At 40.3% G+C, this 19,163-nt stretch overlaps 2 protein-coding genes across 4 annotated transcripts in view; one reads left to right on the forward strand and one right to left on the reverse strand.

The window, feature by feature from the left end:
* Positions 1–945, forward strand: part of LRRC72 (leucine rich repeat containing 72) — a 41,597-nt gene extending 40,652 nt beyond the window's left edge. The window contains exon 9 of the mRNA XM_004743400.3: positions 723–945. Coding sequence (XP_004743457.2) covers positions 723–888 — 166 coding nt within the window. The 3' untranslated portion in view covers positions 889–945. The remainder of the gene's footprint in view (positions 1–722) is intronic.
* Positions 946–4,650: 3,705 nt separating this feature from the next.
* ANKMY2 (ankyrin repeat and MYND domain containing 2) overlaps positions 4,651–19,163 on the reverse strand; it is a 37,380-nt gene continuing 22,867 nt past the window's right edge. For all 3 annotated transcript variants that reach the window (XM_004743398.3, XM_004743399.3, XM_045062744.1), the window contains 6 exons: positions 18,233–18,393; positions 13,317–13,531; positions 12,406–12,541; positions 9,353–9,481; positions 7,289–7,418; positions 4,651–5,813 (listed from right to left, as the gene is read on the reverse strand). In XM_004743398.3, coding sequence (XP_004743455.1) covers positions 5,629–5,813; positions 7,289–7,418; positions 9,353–9,481; positions 12,406–12,541; positions 13,317–13,531; positions 18,233–18,393 — 956 coding nt within the window. In that variant the 3' untranslated portion in view covers positions 4,651–5,628. The remainder of the gene's footprint in view (positions 5,814–7,288; positions 7,419–9,352; positions 9,482–12,405; positions 12,542–13,316; positions 13,532–18,232; positions 18,394–19,163) is intronic.

Consider the following 19,163-nt stretch of genomic DNA (forward strand, 5'->3'; position numbering starts at 1 on the left):
TTATTATAACCAGAAAAAAATGAAAAGCTGATTCAATGCATAAAAAATAAAACCTAAAACTTATTAGCAAATTACAAATGTTTAATATTCCTCTAAATATGTTCAGTGACAGAAGTTATGCAGATTAACATTTAAATTCCTTGGGATTTACATTTTCAAAAGCAAATACTTCATTAAACTATGGAAAACCTTTCAAATTCATGAATATTGATGAACTTTAAAAATCATCACTCTTTTTAAATTTTGCACTTAGGCATTTTTTTCTTTGGATTCAGGGTTGAAAAATATTACCCCAAACACATTTATAAAATAAGAGCATAATGTGGAGAAATCATAACTTTCTAATAAAATGTACTTAAGACACTCATATGCATATGACATCTACAAATATTTTAATCACCTCATTTAGCACTGGCTTCAAATCATAAACACATTAAGGTGTGAGACTTAAACTGGGATAGCTGGTCCCAAATATGTTCATTTAAATATGTTTATTTAAAAAATGTTTATTTTTATTTTATGTTTATTTAAAAAATAAACAATGTATACAGTAAAAATAGTATTCCTTATTCTGAGAGTCAATAGAGTCCGTAGAGGCCCAAAGTTATCTGTTAGTGGTACTAGGCTATAAATAGCTTAGAAAAATATGGCATTTGTTTAAATTAAAATTTCACTGTGGCTTAATGGATTTTTTTTTTCTGACATGATTGCCATTTTTGCAGAACTGTGTTCGATGACCCAGAAGATGCTGTGTTTGTAAGGTCCCTGAAGAGATCAGCTATGGCTTTTACCTTCCTGAACTGGGACACAGTTCCAACACGAGAGGAAAAATACATTGACGAGAAAGACAGAGAACCCACTCAAATGCTTACAGTTACACTGAGATAGCCCCTAGTATTTCTAGAAATCCTAGTGGATTTCTGTTGTTTATTAAACTTCTCTGTGATCAAGCATATTATACATTTATTATATTATTTGAAACACGTAGGGGCGCCTGGATGGCTCCGTGGGTTAAGCCGCTGCCTTCGGCTCAGGTCATGATCTCAGGGTCCTGGGATCAAGTCCCGCATTGGGCTCCCTGCTGAGCAGAGAACCTGCTTCCTCCTCTCTCTCTCTCTGCCTGCCTCTCTGCCTACTTGTGATCTCTCTCTGTCAAATAAATAAATAAAATCTTAAAAAAAAAAAAAGAAACACGTAAACAGAAGCAGAAACACCACTAATATAATCCTCACACATTTTACGTTTTTGTTCAAGTAAAACATGTCTACAGAAATGTACACAGATCATTGTGTTCAGCTCAACAGAGTTTCAAAAAAATGAACATGTTCATGTAACAGCAGTCCTAGATCAAGAGAGAGATTATTACCAGCACGTGAACAGCCTCTTCATTCCTGTTGCCAGTCCTATTCCCTATTAGGAGCCACCCTTTTAGAGACATCACTGTGATGAACTCTAAATCATCAATTAATCGCGTCTGTCTTTGAAAGGCATATAAGCGCAATGAGAGAAGTTGCATTATTTTGTGTCTGGCTTCTCTTACTCAATACTATATAACTCACCCATGTTGTTGCTCGAGGTGATAGCTCTGTGTTCTCATTGCTGTATGCTGTTTCATTGTATGAGGATACCACAATTTATTTATCCAGCCTATCATCTTTTGATGTTGCCTTCGAAGGCATTTGCCAGTTGAGGGTGTGGGCTAATGATGTGAGGGTGGCCTCCCCGGAGGCCTGCTTCTAGGGGGAAGAGAAACCAGAAAAGCGTTTAGCAGTTGCCTTGTGCTGAGAGTCAAAATGCTTTTCTGGTTTTCCCCGGCTAAGCTAAAGAGTTAGATCAAAAGCTTATAAAAAGCAAGGGTGCCTGGGTGGTTCCAGTGGGTTAAAGCCTCTGCCCTTGGCTCAGGTCATGATCTCAGGGTCCTCGGATGGAGCCCTGTGGGCTCTCTGCTCAGCGGGGAGCCTGCTTCCCACCGCCCCCCCACCTGCCTCTCTGGCTACTTGTGATCTCTCTGGCAAATAAATTTTTAAAATCTTTAAAAAAATCTTTAAAAATCTTTAAAAAAAATCTTAAAACAAAACAAAACCTTATAAAAAGCAGCATGACTTCTCCTATCTGATTGTGCTTCAACCACCGCAGAGTAACACAGACAGAAAAGACACTGGACAAGTGGGGCTGAAATCCAACAGACAAGGGACAGGAGCCCTAGAGGGAACAGTGAACTGCCCCTGAGAATCTGTAACCTCCTTTTACTTGTGGGCACTTCCGATTCTGTACAAAGCCACGGTCTGAAAATTCAGGCATGATCTGCCAGAGGTCAAGAAAATGCAGAGAGCTGAGCATCGATGTGGATGTTGTGGCTCAAGACAAATGTGATGGTGTGCGGCTTCCCAGATTTGGTCACAGAAAGGATCAAAATGTTCTCTTGTTCTCTCTTCTGGATCTTTTATTCTGCAAGAAGCCAGCTACCATGTTCTGAGGACATTTAGGCAGTCCTCTGGAGGGGCTCATCGGTGAGGAACTGAGGCCACTTTCCGAAAATCCAATGAGGGACTAAGGCCTGTCGCTGCAACCTTATAAGAGAGCAGTTTTGCCAGCATATCCTCAATCTCGTGAAACTTTCAGGTGAATGAACTTCTGGCCAAAAGCTGCTCCGCACCGTTCCGAGAATCCCCAAGTCAGAATCACCGAGTTGAGCGGCTCCTGTGTTTCTGGCCTACAAAAATTACATGAGATAATGCTTGTGGATGCTTCAAGCTGATACATTTTGGGGGTAACTTCTTACACAGCAATAGATAATGAATAGAATAACTCAGTAAAATCCATGGTGCTGGAAGTATTTGTGGTAGGTAAGGAGGCTTTGTGGAGTCTTGCAAAATCTAAGAGAGTCCTGGTGCAGTCTCAAAAGGTTCTTGAATAAGGCCATCTTCGTCAGAGAACTGGTCATTGTTGGAAGAGAAGTTTGGGACAGGCTACTGCATCCACCCTAGCACTAAGAGCCTGATCAACGAACATCAAGTAACTTTGACCAAAGTTACTCATCATGAGCTGAGTACTGTAGGCCCCACGAAGCAATAAAGTTCGGTGAGCAGAGCAGCAACCTATTTCATGACGTAAACGGTACATTTGGGATCAGATTTAAGTGGGCCCATAAGTGGCATCGGCAATACTAATTTCGAATTCCACTGGAGCAAATTGGACATTATAGTGTCCCAGTTAACAACTAAAAGAATTATAAAAGAATGTGTAGCCAGATATTTTATTTTGAATCCCACTATCACTGAAAAGGATGAAAACATTACTCCAATCATAAAAACATGGCTAGCAAATTTTATTTACTCTTCTTTTTAAAGAACTAATGGAAATATGTCTTCATTTATATGGAAAAAAAGGTTTGCTTCATTCTTTTTCCATCTTACAGAGTCTTCTTAGGTTTGTTTGATATATAATGTCCAAGGACTGTAGTTTTACCTAACAGAAGGAATAGAGAAAAGTGTGTCTATTCTGCTTCCAGAAGCAGAAGTGTTCAGATTATGTATTTTTTAAGGATTTTATTTATTTATTTGAGAGCAAGAGTACATGAGCAGTGGGGGGGAAGGGCAAAAGGAGATAGAGAAAGAGACTCCTGATGAGCAGGGAGCCTAACTCGGGGCTCCATCCCAGGACCCTGGGATCATGAATAACCTGAGCCAAAGGCAGATGTTTAACTGACTGAGCCACCCAGGTGCTCCAAGAAAAGTTTCTTGATAGCATATCGAAAATAATTCAACATGGCTAAAAACAAAAATGATCCACCTATATTGACATTATAATGGAAATATCAATTGGAGATTATGTATGACAAAGGAAGGAATTATAATTAGAACCAATCCGATTGTCTCTTAAACTCCATTTTCCAACCCCGTCTTCCCCAAAATACTTCATAGAAAATTTTAACACTGACACGGCTTATACCTGAAGTCCTTTGTCCACTGGCAGTTATAGCCATGCTAGATTCTGATTCCTGTTAGCATTCACTTCAATGAAGGGAAAAAGTTCCTCTCCATTGCCACATCTCTCAGTTTTCCTATTTCTTCCTGCTTTTGCATAATTCTCTATGTATTCGAAGACAGGCATTGTAACGGTAACACAAAATGGCGGTAACACACATACCAAAAAAAAAAGATAAAAGATTAAAAATCAGATAACACACATAAAAACACCAGTGGGAGAGGGCAGCCTGTGAGGATGACTTTACTAGTCAAAGAGGGATGTTTCTCAGTGTGTAGATGAGGTACCTTGACCGGTAAGTGAGGCTTGTCATGACTGACAAGTTTAGGGGCCAATCTGCCTGCTGAATTCCTACCCAGCTAACGGTTTGCATTGAATTCACTCACAAGGAGTCTTCGAGGAACAGTGTATTAGAGGGCGTACAGGTGTAGTGCTAAGGTTGGGAGAAAAGTCAATGAGTGAAGGCAGGGAGAACCAGCAACATAGAAGAATCTTGATCAGCGAAGTGAGGTGGGTACTGGAGTCATTTTGATTTGCAATAGTACTCATGAAAACCCTTCTTACTCTGTTCTCTAGCATTTGCTGATTTCCTAAAATGTAGGTTCTCTAATATTTCTCTAGTGTTTGCCATCCCTCAACAGCAATAAACCAGGAAACAAGATGTGGTGTTGGTTATATCAGTAGGCATGATTTATTTTACAATCATTACAAGAAACTCTGAAACATAGCGCTGTCTTCGGCGATCAGGCCCTAGCCTGGCTTCTGTACGGCATGTGCTGAGCAGTGGTGGCAGCACATTCTAAAAGTGAGTTATAAATCAGTTTCTGGGCATGAAAGGAAGAGCCCCATGAAAAGCTTACAGAAAGAAAAAATCCTTTCAAGTAGAATATAGCACATGAATCTGTTTCATAACTGGGGACACACTATGTTTAGCCATTATTTTATCAGAAATTTCATGAGATACCCCTTTTAATGCACATGCTGAGATAATTGTAGCTATGCCTTTGTTCTGACATATCTGAAGGTACAAATGCTGTAGATAAAATGTCACTGCAGGAACTATATAAAGTTCAGACTGCTGAAATTGTTTCTATACAAAACTACAATGAATGAACTGTGACAGACCCTGTAATGTACACCTTTTCTTCATTTCACTGCATCTAAATAAGTAGAACTTCACTATTATAAATGCTATTTATATGCATCTTATTCACATATAAGTTATGACTTGTTTAACTATCCATCTCCGTGGCTCATAAAGTCTTCCTTCCTGAAGAATCTTTCTCCAACGCCTGTTCTTCTTGCCCCTTTGTTCCCCAGAGCCTACATTTCTTCTTGAAGGGGATGTCTTTTGTTTTGAGAACAACTGCTGAGAAGCTGGCCTCAGAAAAGGAGTCAAAATGTTTCTGCGATACTTTGAAACACACATTTTTCCCTTGGAGTAACTCCAATCACAGTACAGAAATCACCAGGAACGCAGGGCATGGTAGACAGAGCTTTGCTTGAAGGCATCCATTCTAGGAAACATGGACTCCCGCCATGGTGCCATGCAGGGGTCATGAGGCAGTGAGGACACAGTCACGTGAGCTATCTGGCTACCTGCCAGGGCGTGAACCATCCGTGCCGGCCCCACTCTGCCCTTCACTCCTCAGATTCCTGAGGGCCTGCAGGAGCCTCCTGGAAGCCTTCCAAACCCGCTCCACTTGGAGAACATTCTTTCTCCCCTTCCGCAGACTCCTTAGGCTGACAAGTCTCTTGGGAGATCCCCACATCAGCCTCCGGCTGCTCTTCATGAACACAATTAGAATTGACATCAAGTTTGCCATCTGATAAAAAGAAAAAAGAGAGAGAGAGAGAGAAGGTCATTTTGCTGTCCTATCACATGTCAGTCTATCGTCTGAATGCTTTCCGTGTATTAAATTACTGAATCCTCACAACAGCCACATGAGGTAAATGATCCCTATTATCATTATTGTCATGATTTTTACACATGTGGAAACTGAGAAGAGATGGGCTTGACAACTTCCTCAGAGTTTCACAGTCAGGATAGCAGCAGAACCAGGATTTGGACCTAAGCCTCTGGCTCTGCAGCCAAGCCTGGAAATCTCTGAAATGCTTGTCTGGGACCTGCCTTCGAAGAGAGCTTTGCCATGAGGGAGCTTGAGGTCTTTGGGTAAGTGCCTGCACAGGGTGCTTTCCTTACCTATGAAGTGGGGGGTAAGGAAGTGTCGCCTACACAGCTGGAGAATAAAGGTGTCTATGACACTTCCAAGGGTGGGCGGCCCCTGCTGATGCCTACCAGCCGGGAACTCCCTCTGTCCTGACCATCTTACTCTCTCCCTCATTAGGTAACAGGACCAGCTGTCAGCCTCTGTCTTCAACATGCAGGATACAAGTTGGGTCCGGAAAACAGGAGAAGGCATGGCAGTCAGAAAGCCTGACGATTCTCTGATGAGATAAATAATCTCTGACGATTATTTATACAAATTAAATTTTGTACGAATTGTTCAACCCTATTCCTAGTGTTTCTCAAGCAGGTGGTGAAGGCAATGCAGTCTACTGAAGGGTGGGGGTGGAAGGGCTTTGTTATCAGTCAACCAGGCAACCTTTTCAAGCTAGATGTGCTCCACAAAATGTATGATATGTTCTCTGGGGTGGGACGCGGGCCTGGAGGTGGGTTCCACTGCAGTCTGGGAATCCCTGCTAAGGCAACTCACTGTTTCTGATGAAAATGAGTCATACACCTCATGAGGGAGGGAGAGAGAAAGTAATATGGAGTTCAATGCCTAGATACTTGGAGAAACCTAATCCGTACATTAGCGCTACAATCTAATCTGTAATTTATAAATTTACTCTGTAATTTCACCTACAGCTTTGTATTTTAATTGAAAAAATTAAAGGTTCCCAACCTTAAAATCTTTGGGTAGCCATTAGGGGAAATTTAATTATTTCCTTAGTCAAAGACCTTAAGATCCCTTGTGAGCCGAGTATAAGTGAACACTCATTTAGAGTCCCATCATTGCAGGGCATTCCTGTGAGTCAGAACATAGAATACAGAATAAACGATATGCCTTAGAATTCTATAGCTCCTGTCTTCCAGAGACTTCTAGGCTAACCATATTCTGTACATTATCCCAACAACTCCAAAGAGGGACACACTGAAATGTGATTCTTTTATCGGTCAAGTCCAAGTATTTTTGGTCCCCAGAGAAGACTCAGTTCCTTGGTGCCTGTATTATCATTAATAATATCATTCCTCTGCCCAAGAGAAGCAGTATGAGCTTGCTTTTTATATACATACTGTTTTCCTCTTCACTCTTTTCTTTGGCAGCTTCCAATTGTTGCTTTTCGTAAATGTCCTTTAGATCCTTACAGATTTTCTTATGTGCAAACCAGTGTGTTTTCTGGCAGGTCTGATCACAATATATAACCTGAAAACAATTGTAAGTTTACTTCATTTCAAGAGCTGTGACTGCATGATATTCCAACTATGACATTAAGCCAAGAGCTATGCTGTAAAAAATGCTGTTTTCTATGCTTTCCTTTATTTTTATAAAGATTTATTTATTTTGAGAAAGACAGCAAATGAGAGCATGGGGGGGTTGGGGGTGGGCAGAGGAAGACAGAGTCCCAAGCAGACTCTGCACTGAGTGTGGAGCCCAACACAGGGCTTGATTCCATGATCTTGAGATGACAACGTGAGCCAAAACCAAGAGTCAGACGCCCAACCGACTGCGCCACCCAGGTGCCCCTACGCCTTCTTTTTAAAACCATGATGGCCACTGATTTATATTTGTCATTTTTAACTTATACTTTACAACAATAGATATATATTAAGTGGTCTACCAAAGACCTTAACAAATGATTTAAGAAGAACCTACTATGTGTCAGGATTGTACAATGTCAAGGAAGATAGAGCTGTCTCAGAGGAAACTAAGCTTGAGAAAGAGCTGGATGGAACGGCATGGAGGGAGGCAGATACCCAACATGACTCACATCGTAATACAGGTTGTAACAGCAACAGGAGCACAAAGAAAGCAGTGACTCACTCTGTATGAACAGAGTCAGTCAACAGAGAAATGGGCAAGAAGCATTCCAAGCAGAGATTATCTTGTACAAAAGTGCAAGAAGGAACGTGAATTATATGTTCAAGGACAGGGAGGAGTTTCTGTAAATGGAATTGAGATTTTTGCAAGATTATATGCCAAGCACTGTGCTAAACCCTTACATAGAGAGGACATGTATTGTAGGCTGTTTCATTGGTCCCGATTCTTTATTCTTCCCTTCCTGTGTATACTTCCTCATGAGATTTCAAAGTTCTTTTCTCTGATGGGAAGGAGAATTCACTCTAAATTTGGCCCTGTGACTTGTTTTGGCCAAAGGAATGTAAGAATATGACAATTTCAAGACTAGACTATGAGGGACCTTGTGCCCTTTTACCTCTACTATCATTACTAGAACGGCTCAGTCTGGCCTGCTGGTCCAAGAAGGACAGGAGACACAGGGAGAAAAAGTACCCTGGCTAATCCCAGCCAGCGGCCAACATGGGAAATTAGCAAATGATTGTTGTCATAAGTGTTTTACATGCAGCAACGGTTAACCTACGTAGATGGTCTCAATGAATGAATTCTCACAACGCTAACCCCATTTCACGTACAAGGAAACTGAAGTTCAAAGAAGTAAGTAGTTGAAGGAGAATGAAGCTGCAGAAATAAGTCACAACAAAATGTGATAGCTATTATTAATATGCTGAAGAATTCCAAACTTGAAAACAAGAGGAGATTAATATAATGAAATAAATAAATCAATATAACTTAGAGGGTAAAGTGAATGTACAGATGAATGCTTATGGGTACTATCTGTGAGGAGAAGGTAGGCCCTTTACAAAGATCATGGCAGCAGAAGTGGGGAGTGGAGTTCAGAAGAGCTTAAAGATGGGTGGCAGTCACAAGGGAGCTGGCGGTCTACAAGAGATGATGAAGAGATTATGGTTCAAGTCACCATCAGAAGATTTAAGATGGCGTATTTATGAACTGGCCTGTTCTAGGCGCTCATATCTACAATAGTCAATGTGTTACAATCTTTCTCTATTCATTCACTTGTATTCCTTCTTTCTTGGAAGCGGTTTACCCAGATGCTGCGGCAGCCTGGAACATATGGCAAAGAACTGCGCCGAACATTTATCCCATACTGCTCTTTCAAAATGACTTTTAATTATTAGATGCACAGAATTAGAATTTATGCTCTATTAGAATGTATTAGAAAACTAACGTCAACCATTTTATTTAGAGAACATTACAAGTCAGTTATCAAACGATATGAAACCTAAACCATACTGAAGAACTTCAAGGAACTTCATTCTTACCATCTTGCAGACGGAACATCTTTTACTTGCTCCCTTCTCTCCACAGGTAGTGCAAAATTCCACATCCACAAAACCCACCTGACCAGTGATGGCTTGGGTAAGAACAGAGAATGCAGTGGGATCAGAACCCTAGAGGAGGTATGAAGAAGAGCAAAACACACTTTAAAATTGCCATCGGAAGACTACAGAGATGACACTCCATGAATGATGTCCAGAAGCAGGCACACCAGAGATGGAGTCATTCAGGCTGCCGGTGACCTACACTTTATCTATGTTACCTTATAAGAGCATGGTAGTCAGAGTCAATTACTGCTTCAGAAAAGAATCTAGGGTACCCCTGAATAATGACATAGAATCTTTCTTGTCACTCTTTCTCGTTATACAAAATCTTGGTGGCAAGAACTCTTTCTTGTTATACAAAATCTCATCATTTACTTTGTTATATAAGAATTTGTTTAAGCACCAGAGCTCCTCCCACAGAAAGATACTCAACTTAAAAACAAACAGGATGCTTTACTCAACACATCCTATAAAATCAGAGACATTAGCTAGTCTCCCGGAAGTCAAAATACTCTGGCAAGTGATAAAACACAACAACTTTAATAGGATACTCTGTTGCTTCACATTTTCTGCTGAGCTTTGTGACAGGGAGAAGCCAGAGATCCACAGGAGGAAGAGGGAACCGAAACCTTGGTGGGAGGGCCCAGGCATCAGCACAGTCAGAAAGTGCCACAGGCAATCCTCATGGCAGGCCAACCCTGAGAATTACCCTGTGACAGGAAATGGTTAGTGCTACTTCAGTGGCTTGTGAACTTGCAAGTTTAACAAAACCCATTAGGAAGTAAACAGTGGCTTCCTGGGACACTCACAACCACAGGCACTGTCCAGATAAATCAAGTTTTCCAGAGAGAATATATAACTCTTAAAGAAGAAAAGTTTTTACTTTTATTTTTTATTTATTTGTTTTTAAAGATTTTTAAAAACTTATTTGACAGAGAGACACAACAAGAGAGGGAACAGAAGCAGGGGGAGTAGGAGAGGGAGAAGCAGGCTCCCCACTAAGCAGAGAGCCTGATTCGGGGCTCGATCCCAGGAGCCTGGGATCGTGACCTGAGCCGAAGGCAGACGCTTAACGACTGAGCCACCCACGTGCCCTGTAAGAAGAAAAATTTTTAAAGAGAGAAAAATTTTCTAAGTTGCATTATATCCTATTCTCTCTATTAATAAACCTTTCCTCAATGACTCAGATCACGAGGGTAAACATTAATGATTACACTGCATCAACTCGAAGGACAATAATGCTATGACACAGGGCTACAGTGAATGGCTCAACTCCACATTGTTCTGCTTTGACTTTTTCTTTAAAGTACTCTGAGCTATTTTCAGTTCTGCTGTTTTCCACTTTGAAGGTGAAATGTCAGCTACCACTTGTTAGTGTTGAAAACAGCCCACGGCTGGTCGGCTAGCCGCTTCTCTGACATCCATTCCCCCAATTTCTCCACCAAGAGAAGCGGAACGTCATTCAAAGGAGCAGGGTCCAGACCAACCAAAACTGCTCTCTTCCCCAGACAACCTGCAAAGCTAAGAGAAGATCTGTGCTGGATCTGGTGTGCCTATCTCTGTGCTTCTGAGTATATGGCAATGAATAAACCCTACTGATTTAACTCATGGTTAGTTGGAGTTTGATATGTGGACCAAACCAAATTCATAATTGATAAACCACCCTCATAATTTGCTACCTTTAATCTTCCAAAAGTTCAAATACCAAATAGCCAAGTATATTAAAAAGTAAGGGTAAAAAAATCTCTATGTGAAATCATGGAGAACTCTCTGGGATAAACGAATGCACGAACTTCATGAAATCACCTTGTCTCTTCAGGTCTTTCTTATTTCACGGCTCTGATCAGACAAAGTCTTAATATATGAAGGAGCCCTGAGAACCCACCTGTCCTCATTTCTCACACTGAGAAGGATGGGACCGCCTAGAGAAGGCAGAGAAGAACCGACATTTGCTGGAGGGTGGGAGGAAGTCATGGATGGGACCAATGTGAGGATCAGCTTCTGACCCAACAGACAAAGGCTGATAAAGGATTTGATTGAAATATAGCAAGGCATGACTGGTGTAGATACGGTGAACAGAAATGTGTTCAAAACACGAAGAGTGAGGGCGAATCTTAAGACATACTACTTAGGGCCGCCTGGTGGCTCTAAGCCTCTGCCTTCAGCTCAGGTCATGATCCCAGGGTCCTGGGATCGAGCCCCACATCGGGCTCTCTGCTCAGTGGGGAGCCTGCTTCCTCCTCTCTCTCTCTCTCTCTCTGCCTGCCTCTCTGCCTACCTGTGATCTCTGTCTGTCAAATAAATAAATAAAATCTTAAAAAAAAAAAAGACATACTACTTAAATAAGTATATGATAAAAGGACAATAAATAATTTAAAGAACAGATAATAAAGGTGAAATTTGCTTCCTATAGCTGTACATACGGAGCATATGGAAGTATAGAAGTATAAACAGAATTTTGTTAAGTATGAAACATTTATAATCAGAGGCATTAAGGTAGAATATGAGAAGCTGGGACATACTTTGAGATTGCTCATCAGGACATACAATGAGCCTCCCATGGCTCATCCCTTCACATCCCCACCGACCAGGAACCATCAACCTAGACAATCAATTCCTACTTCCATCTAATATGGGACTTTGTACTGGTTTTTCATGAGCTACAACTGTACATGTGTGTTATCTGTATTACCCACATTTACGGTTTCACAGAAGTCTTTAAAATGTAATTTTCCACATAACCATCTACATTCTGACATAGGAGAATACTACTTATTAAACCATGAGCTATATAAAAATGAAAAAAGAGGCTCAAGAGAGGGGAAACGGATGCCCAGAAACAGGTATGCCTATCGCCATGTCTGTTTCTGAAAACTGTTTAAAATAACAAATACTTATCTCTCTATTACATTAATAAACCCATATGTTAAAGAGAACTTGTCTGTAATTGTACAAAATATGGTAATCAGGTCTTACTGGTAGAGTTAACTTACAATTTCCACAGGAGCAATGCTTCGCACCAGCTGCTGGAGGAGTGTGGCTTCACAGTAAGGAAATTTCCTGATGCTTTCCCTTATGATCTTTTCTTGATATACCGGAAAGCCATCTGAAGCTCGGCCTTTTAACAAGCTGAAAGATATTTTTTAAAAAGTAACTGGAGTTGAATCTCTAAGCATTTCCTCCCAGCTGAACCCATGAACTGGGAGTAATTTCTGTACTACCCGAGATTTTCATTGTCTCTTCCAATCGTGCTGATAGACTTAATTCAAACTGCTGTTCTACCTGCATGTTTGGCTAGTCCTTATCCTGCTTACGTGCCCTGGGAGGTATTCGTAAAAGGGACCCCTGCCATAAAACACACACGAACCGCCATTACCGGAGTAGCTAGTTACTCATTACCATGCCAGTTATTTGTACAAAGAGTGAAAACTCTCATTAGGTTACACACTGCTGACACAGTTCACCTTTCTCAGTAAAACTAGGGGGGGTGTGTGGAATTTGACCCCAGGGGGTCAGAGAACAAGGATAACACGCAGCTCTCCCAGGTTCAATAATGGAGATGGGCTGAGCGCCATGATGAACCCAGAGCAACAACCTGAGGCATGGTATACCCATCCTCAAAATTGGACTTGGGCTACCTTCTACATCTTACACAAGCTACCTAAACACTTCAGCTCTCTCACCTGTAAACTGGGGATAATGAAAGCATTGTTGTAAAAAGTAGAGAACTGAATAATCATTCAACCTAAAGAGAACACTGCTCTTATTTCTTGCAGACTAAATGTGAGCCCAACAATAACAACTGCTGCTAAAATGCTTAATTTTTTAATCCATGATGAGGCTTTGTATAATAAAACATTATCCATCTGAGTATATTTTACACGTGGCATGGCTGAAATGGTACCTTTTGATCAGAGCGTCCAGTTTATTCTCTCCATCCTTTAAGAAGCTAATACATTTCTGGAAGATACAGCTGATGTAATGCATTTTCATAGCCAACACTTCATTCATGTCTCTCTGCTTCATGCATTTCTCACAGATCAAATCCATCACCTTGTAGCACTTATTCAGGGCTGTCTCTTCTGCCAGCAGAGGGTTCTCATTGACAAGCATCACGATCTAGAAGACATTCCAGTGAGCTTCGAAATTCCATGAGAGACTTTTCATGTACAAATTGGATACTTATTTTGGGTTGATTTCAACAGATCACCAAATAAAGTGTCTCTCAGGGTCACATGTTTACGAAGTTAATTCAAACTGGAATGCAAACTGCCAATGATCCAAGTTCTAAAACGAATACAGAAGGACCCTGGCATCCTGAAATCTCTTGAACTCTGTGTATCTGAGTTATACAGTGATTTGCTATCAAGCTAAACCCGGGTGTTAGCATGCTACTCACAGTCATGGTTTTAGAGTCTCTGTTAAAAGCACTTTAAAGGTAGACACGGCACACATACATTTCCTTTATATACAGAATCAAATCCCCAAGCAATCACCACTTCTAGCTAACATTACTAGAATTTCATGGCTAGGAGTACTGTAATTCTCATTAATTCTTATTAATTGTAAGAAGATGAGGTTTTTACAGAAAGAAGCCTAAAAAAAAAAGGTGTATTACTTTCCAATGAACTACATTTCTCTGTGGAAATTTTTATGATATGCTTATCATCTATGGTAATGAGAAAAGGTCAAAGAGGAAAGCAAATTAAAAGCCTTCAAGGAGAAATGTTAGAGAGTTATCAAATCTGATGCATTATGAGTCCCACACATCTCATATAGGCACAGATTAAGTGCAAGATCAGCGTAACGAGGAGTACTGTTTTTTACTGGCTTTGTTACTGGGAAGATGATTACCTACCTGAAGTAGGTCTGCAGAGGGCCACTGGAAACATTCATGTGGACATACCAGTAATGTAAACACATGTGTAACACAGGCACAACTGTTTGCACAGGGCAGAAAGTCGTGTTTGTTAACCTATGTGTTACAGTGAAACGCCTATCATGGGGAATGTAAATATCAGGGAATCACAGACAGCAGATTGCACGAATTAGATCCTTTGCTTCCAACAGGAAGATCATTTATAAACTTCTATGAATCCCATGCATACCTTCCTACCTGAAAATTTAACAGAGATTAAGAGTTCTCGTGAAATTAAAATATGATTTGTACTTATTTTGGGGACTACCAGATTGATGTATAATCGAGTATTTTACTTAAAATACAGCACTCAGTAATAAATGAGGGGTCATGAAATAAGTATAAGAAGATTTGTTGGTAAATGTGCCGATGACTTTCCCTACAATAACATATATCAAAAATTAACTTTTGGCAAAAAAGGCTCATTAATCACACATTTATATTTCTATTGTCAACACTAATCATTTGAAACTGTTCAACATTTTTGGGTAAAGCATTTATAATCAAAGCATAGGATCTTAAACTGAGAAGTAAAAACTTAAAAAAAAAATCTCAGAACCATTAATCTCAGGTTAATTGTTTCTTTTCTTTGTTAAGACATTAGGTTTTGTTTTGTTTTTAAAGATTTTATTTTATTTATTTATTTTATTTATTTGAGAGAGCAAATGAGAGACAGAGAGTATGAGGGGGCTGGGTCAGAGGAAGAAGCAGACTACCTTCTGAGCAGGGAGCCTGATGCAGGACTTGATCCTGGGACCCCAGGATCATGACCAAAGGCAGTCACTTAACCAACTAAGCCATCCAGGTGCCCCAAGATGTTGTGCTTTATTTACTTCAAAGTATATACTAGTATACCCAAAGAAAAATGATATATAACCACAGCTCTACTATGAGCCTACTGAAACATTTCACAGGTAATCACAAAAGAATAATATTTGAATTAGCTACCTTCTTCTAATCTCTGCAGCATTACAAAGTCATCCATTATAAAGAAAATCTCATTATTAATTATCAAAGAGGAATAAATGTATTCCATTAAGTGTAAAAGCCTGATATAGCTCCTCTCCCCCAAAAATGTTAGAATATGTTTACATAGTGGCATTTTGAATTTTTTATTTTTTAAATACCCTCTAAGAAAAAATTACCAAACCAAGAAAGTTAATAATCAAAGACAGGATCCCTTGTGTACATCCGTCCCCTGACCCCTTAGAGACTACGCTCAATTCTGTTATTATTTTTCCTGTGACTCTCTTTTTCTCCTTTATAACCTGTGTACTTTGGGCTTCAGCACAACTGCCTAAGTCCCTGCTGAAAACAAACATCCTGATGCCACAGAAGTCACTTACCCTCGCTGCCAATACAGCGGTGTGATGTGCACTGTGGTGAAAAGGGGCATCATGTGTTGAGGAGGATTTTTGTGCTGCTTTTAAAAGACCTTTGACTTTATAAAATGGCTGTTAGTTCCTTTTTTATAATACACCCCAGGAAGACCCTCGCTGGCTTGGAAAGGGCTAAAGCAACGAAAATAAGGCATCACAAAAGCACTGTACAACTTTAATCTAAAGTGTGGGGGACAAGGGGGTAGGTTTTTAAGTGAATAGATCATTTATACCTACAAAAACAAGGTCTAGTCTGGAGAAAGGTACGAGAATCATAGAATAGTATCTTTTATAAGACCAAGAGTAAAAAAAAAAATAGAATGTAGGCGATTTGCGTTTCTATACCTTTACCATTTATTGCCTGTATAAATATACCCTTATTCTAATTTACTCAAACAGGTGCTCTTATAGACAATTAGAGATAAAATAAAATAATTCTTAGGACATTTAACCCCAAGAGTCTAGGTTCCATGTAAACATCCAAAAATTACTCTATAGACTCAATTATTGCAATCATTGAGATTCCTGCAACATTAAGGGGTAGAAACATAAACATAAATTACAGTAAATCAGAAAAACACAGGGAATTTCTACAAATCAGTCTAAACCTGAAGATTCTATAATGCTTGGGCCGCAGAAGAACAAGAAGGACCCAATCCACACACATTCTCCATATTGAGAAATAATGTATCCCTAGGAAAAATCCTGTCTTCCTACCTAGCCTGCCCCACCACTAAGAGTAAGGGTGCTATAAGTAGCTCCTATACGGGCGTTATCTCTTCGCTTGTGTATGCCGGGAAAGAAACAGAACAGAACAAAACAAAACACTGATACAGAAGAGGCTACCTATTTTTTAAAAGGTTAAATTCTAAGTTCCATATACTCTCCACCGTAAATACGAACAAATGGTTCAAGGCTGAACTTCTTTTTTGCCCTCTTAGGATCACAAGGGTTACCTCCGGGGGTTCTTTCAGAATGGGAAGGACATTTGAGTTTTGAAAAATAAAAACAGAAGAGGCTCTACCAGCCTACTTTATGAAAATGGATCTGCGAGTCCGTCCTCTCTCTTACTGGCCCAGGAAAGTAATTTGGGTGGAAAGCCACAGAACACGTATATTTTGTTGGTTTGTTTGTTTCTTGAGGTTCAGAGTCTGTGTGGAAATGGAAGCATCGATAAAGTAATAACATTACATAAAATTTGGAATGTCGGGGCGCCTGGGTGGCTCAGTGGATTAAAGCCTCTGCCTTCGGCTCGGGTCATGATCCTGGTGTCCTGGGATCGAGCCCCGCATCGGGCTCTCTGCTCAGCAGGGAGCCTGCTTCCCCCTCTCTCTCTGCCTGCCTCTCTGCCTACTTGTGATCTCTCTCTCTGTCAAATAAAATAAATAAAATCTTTAAAAAAAAAAAAATTGGAATGTCTATCTTCAAAGGAGTGCTAGGCTTCAAAAGAGTTACTTATAATACTTATTTTAATGGTGTCCGGTATGTTCCACAGACTCAATGTAATAGACTTGAAGGGAAATTTAATTTACTGCATCTATAATATCATTTTTTATTAAGAGAAAACCTCAGTGTTTGATCCGGTTTACCACCTTGCTCACCAAACAGTCCTGAATTACTATCAAAACTACACATGAATGAAGATAGAGATGAGTAAAATTTGAAAAAGGAGAGCATCACTGTAGCATACAGAGAGTTTTATGTAATGATTCATTGAGGAGATTATACTCATCTGGATTGATTTATAAAAAGTAAAGATAAAAAAAATTTGGTAAATAAACAAAAAAGGTTATACGTAAACTCTGAAGAAAAGAGCAGTGAAAATAGTTCCAAATGGCTCCTGAAGTTTCTCTGGTAAGCCAAATGAACTTCTGGGTTGGTCTAAAAAGTTTGAAAATCTGTGTGATTTGACTAATACTGGAAGAACTGTATTGCTTAAAGGCATCAAATAATTACTAATATTAAAATATGAGCTCAGGACGAGATTTCAGAACACTTCTTAGAAGAATAATTATTGTGGCAGATGCTGTTGGTGCCCCACCAAAATCCCCACTCTCAGCTTCCGGGACTGTTGGTTGCTAGGGGCTCAGAGCTGCCTCCTTCTCCAGGGAACCAACTCCATCCATCAGATGTGGCCTTCTTGGGAACTACCTGGGAACCTGTCCTTTCTCTCTGAGGACAGCCCTCAGAGAACGGCAACTGAGTGATCCAAAAGAATAGCTCCCTTGCTTCTCTGGAGCCATGAAGAGTCCAGAACTTCCAATGAGGTGAGGTGGAAGGTGGGCTTCAGCTGAACCCACCTCTTTGCCTGGCTTTTCCTCCCAGTCTAGCCTGTGCCCCTCACCTGCTCTCAGGCTTAAACCGAATAGTCCCTTCACTGTACCAACTGAACAACAGAGCCTCACCTCAAGCTCAAGATCCACAAAACCCAACCATGGCAACTATGATCTTATAGAATTAAGAGCAGTTTCAACGCTGAAGGAATATTTAAATAAAAAGCAAAGACAATAAACACAACATTACCTTGACAGGATGAAGATTGGTTGTAGTAATAATTTTGTGCAGTGGGCCTGCCAACTTTGGAGGCAGTTTCGGCTCTTTATCCAGCCCCTGGGGTTTAGTGTAATAATCCAATCTCTCGCGAGGAAAGAAATTATTGATGATCGTCACACAGTCGTGTTGACCTTTTAATAGAAAAACAGGAAATCTGTTATTTTGTTATTCAAAATATGACATTTTCCAATTTTTGTATTAATTAGGGTATGATTTTCTCATAAAGTAAAATATGAACCAACATCTTTAATTTTCAGGAAAAGTCAGAAGAAGAGGACAAGGAGAGGTAAAATGTTTTGAGGAACATCTATAAGCACCCTTTGTGAAATCCAAGACATAATCCCCTTTTATTTTTTTTTTAAGATTTTATTTATTTATCAGAGAGAGAGAGGGGGAGAGAGCGAGCACAGGCAGACAGAATGGCAGGCAGAGGCAGAGGGAGAAGCAGGCTCCCTGCTGAGCAAGGAACCCGATGTGGGACTCGATCCCAGGACGCTGGGATCATGACCCGAGCCGAAGGCAGCTGCTTAGCCAACTGAGCCACCCAGGCATCCCCATAATCCCCTTTTAAAGACATAGAATCCACAGTACATAAGAAGGTTATGTGGATTATCAAAAAATGGAGTTCAATTTGTGAGCGACCCTCAATATTTGACAAAAGTCGCTTGTTTTTTTTTTTTTTTAAAGATTTTATTTATTTATCGGGGGGGGGGGAGCGAGCACAGGCAGACAGAATGGCAGGCAGAGGCAGAGGGAGAAGCAGGCTCCCTGCTGAGCAAGAAGCCCGATGTGGGACTCGATCCCAGGATGCTGGGATTATGACCTGAGCCGAAGGCAGCTGCTTAACCAACTGAGCCACCCAGGCGTCCCCAAAGTCGCTTGTTTTTAATTAAGTTTAAAT

This window comes from Mustela putorius, unplaced genomic scaffold (assembly GCF_011764305.1).
Source record: "Mustela putorius furo isolate JIRA1106 unplaced genomic scaffold, ASM1176430v1.1 tig00003845_pilon_pilon_pilon, whole genome shotgun sequence".
Taxonomy (NCBI): domain Eukaryota; kingdom Metazoa; phylum Chordata; class Mammalia; order Carnivora; family Mustelidae; genus Mustela; species Mustela putorius.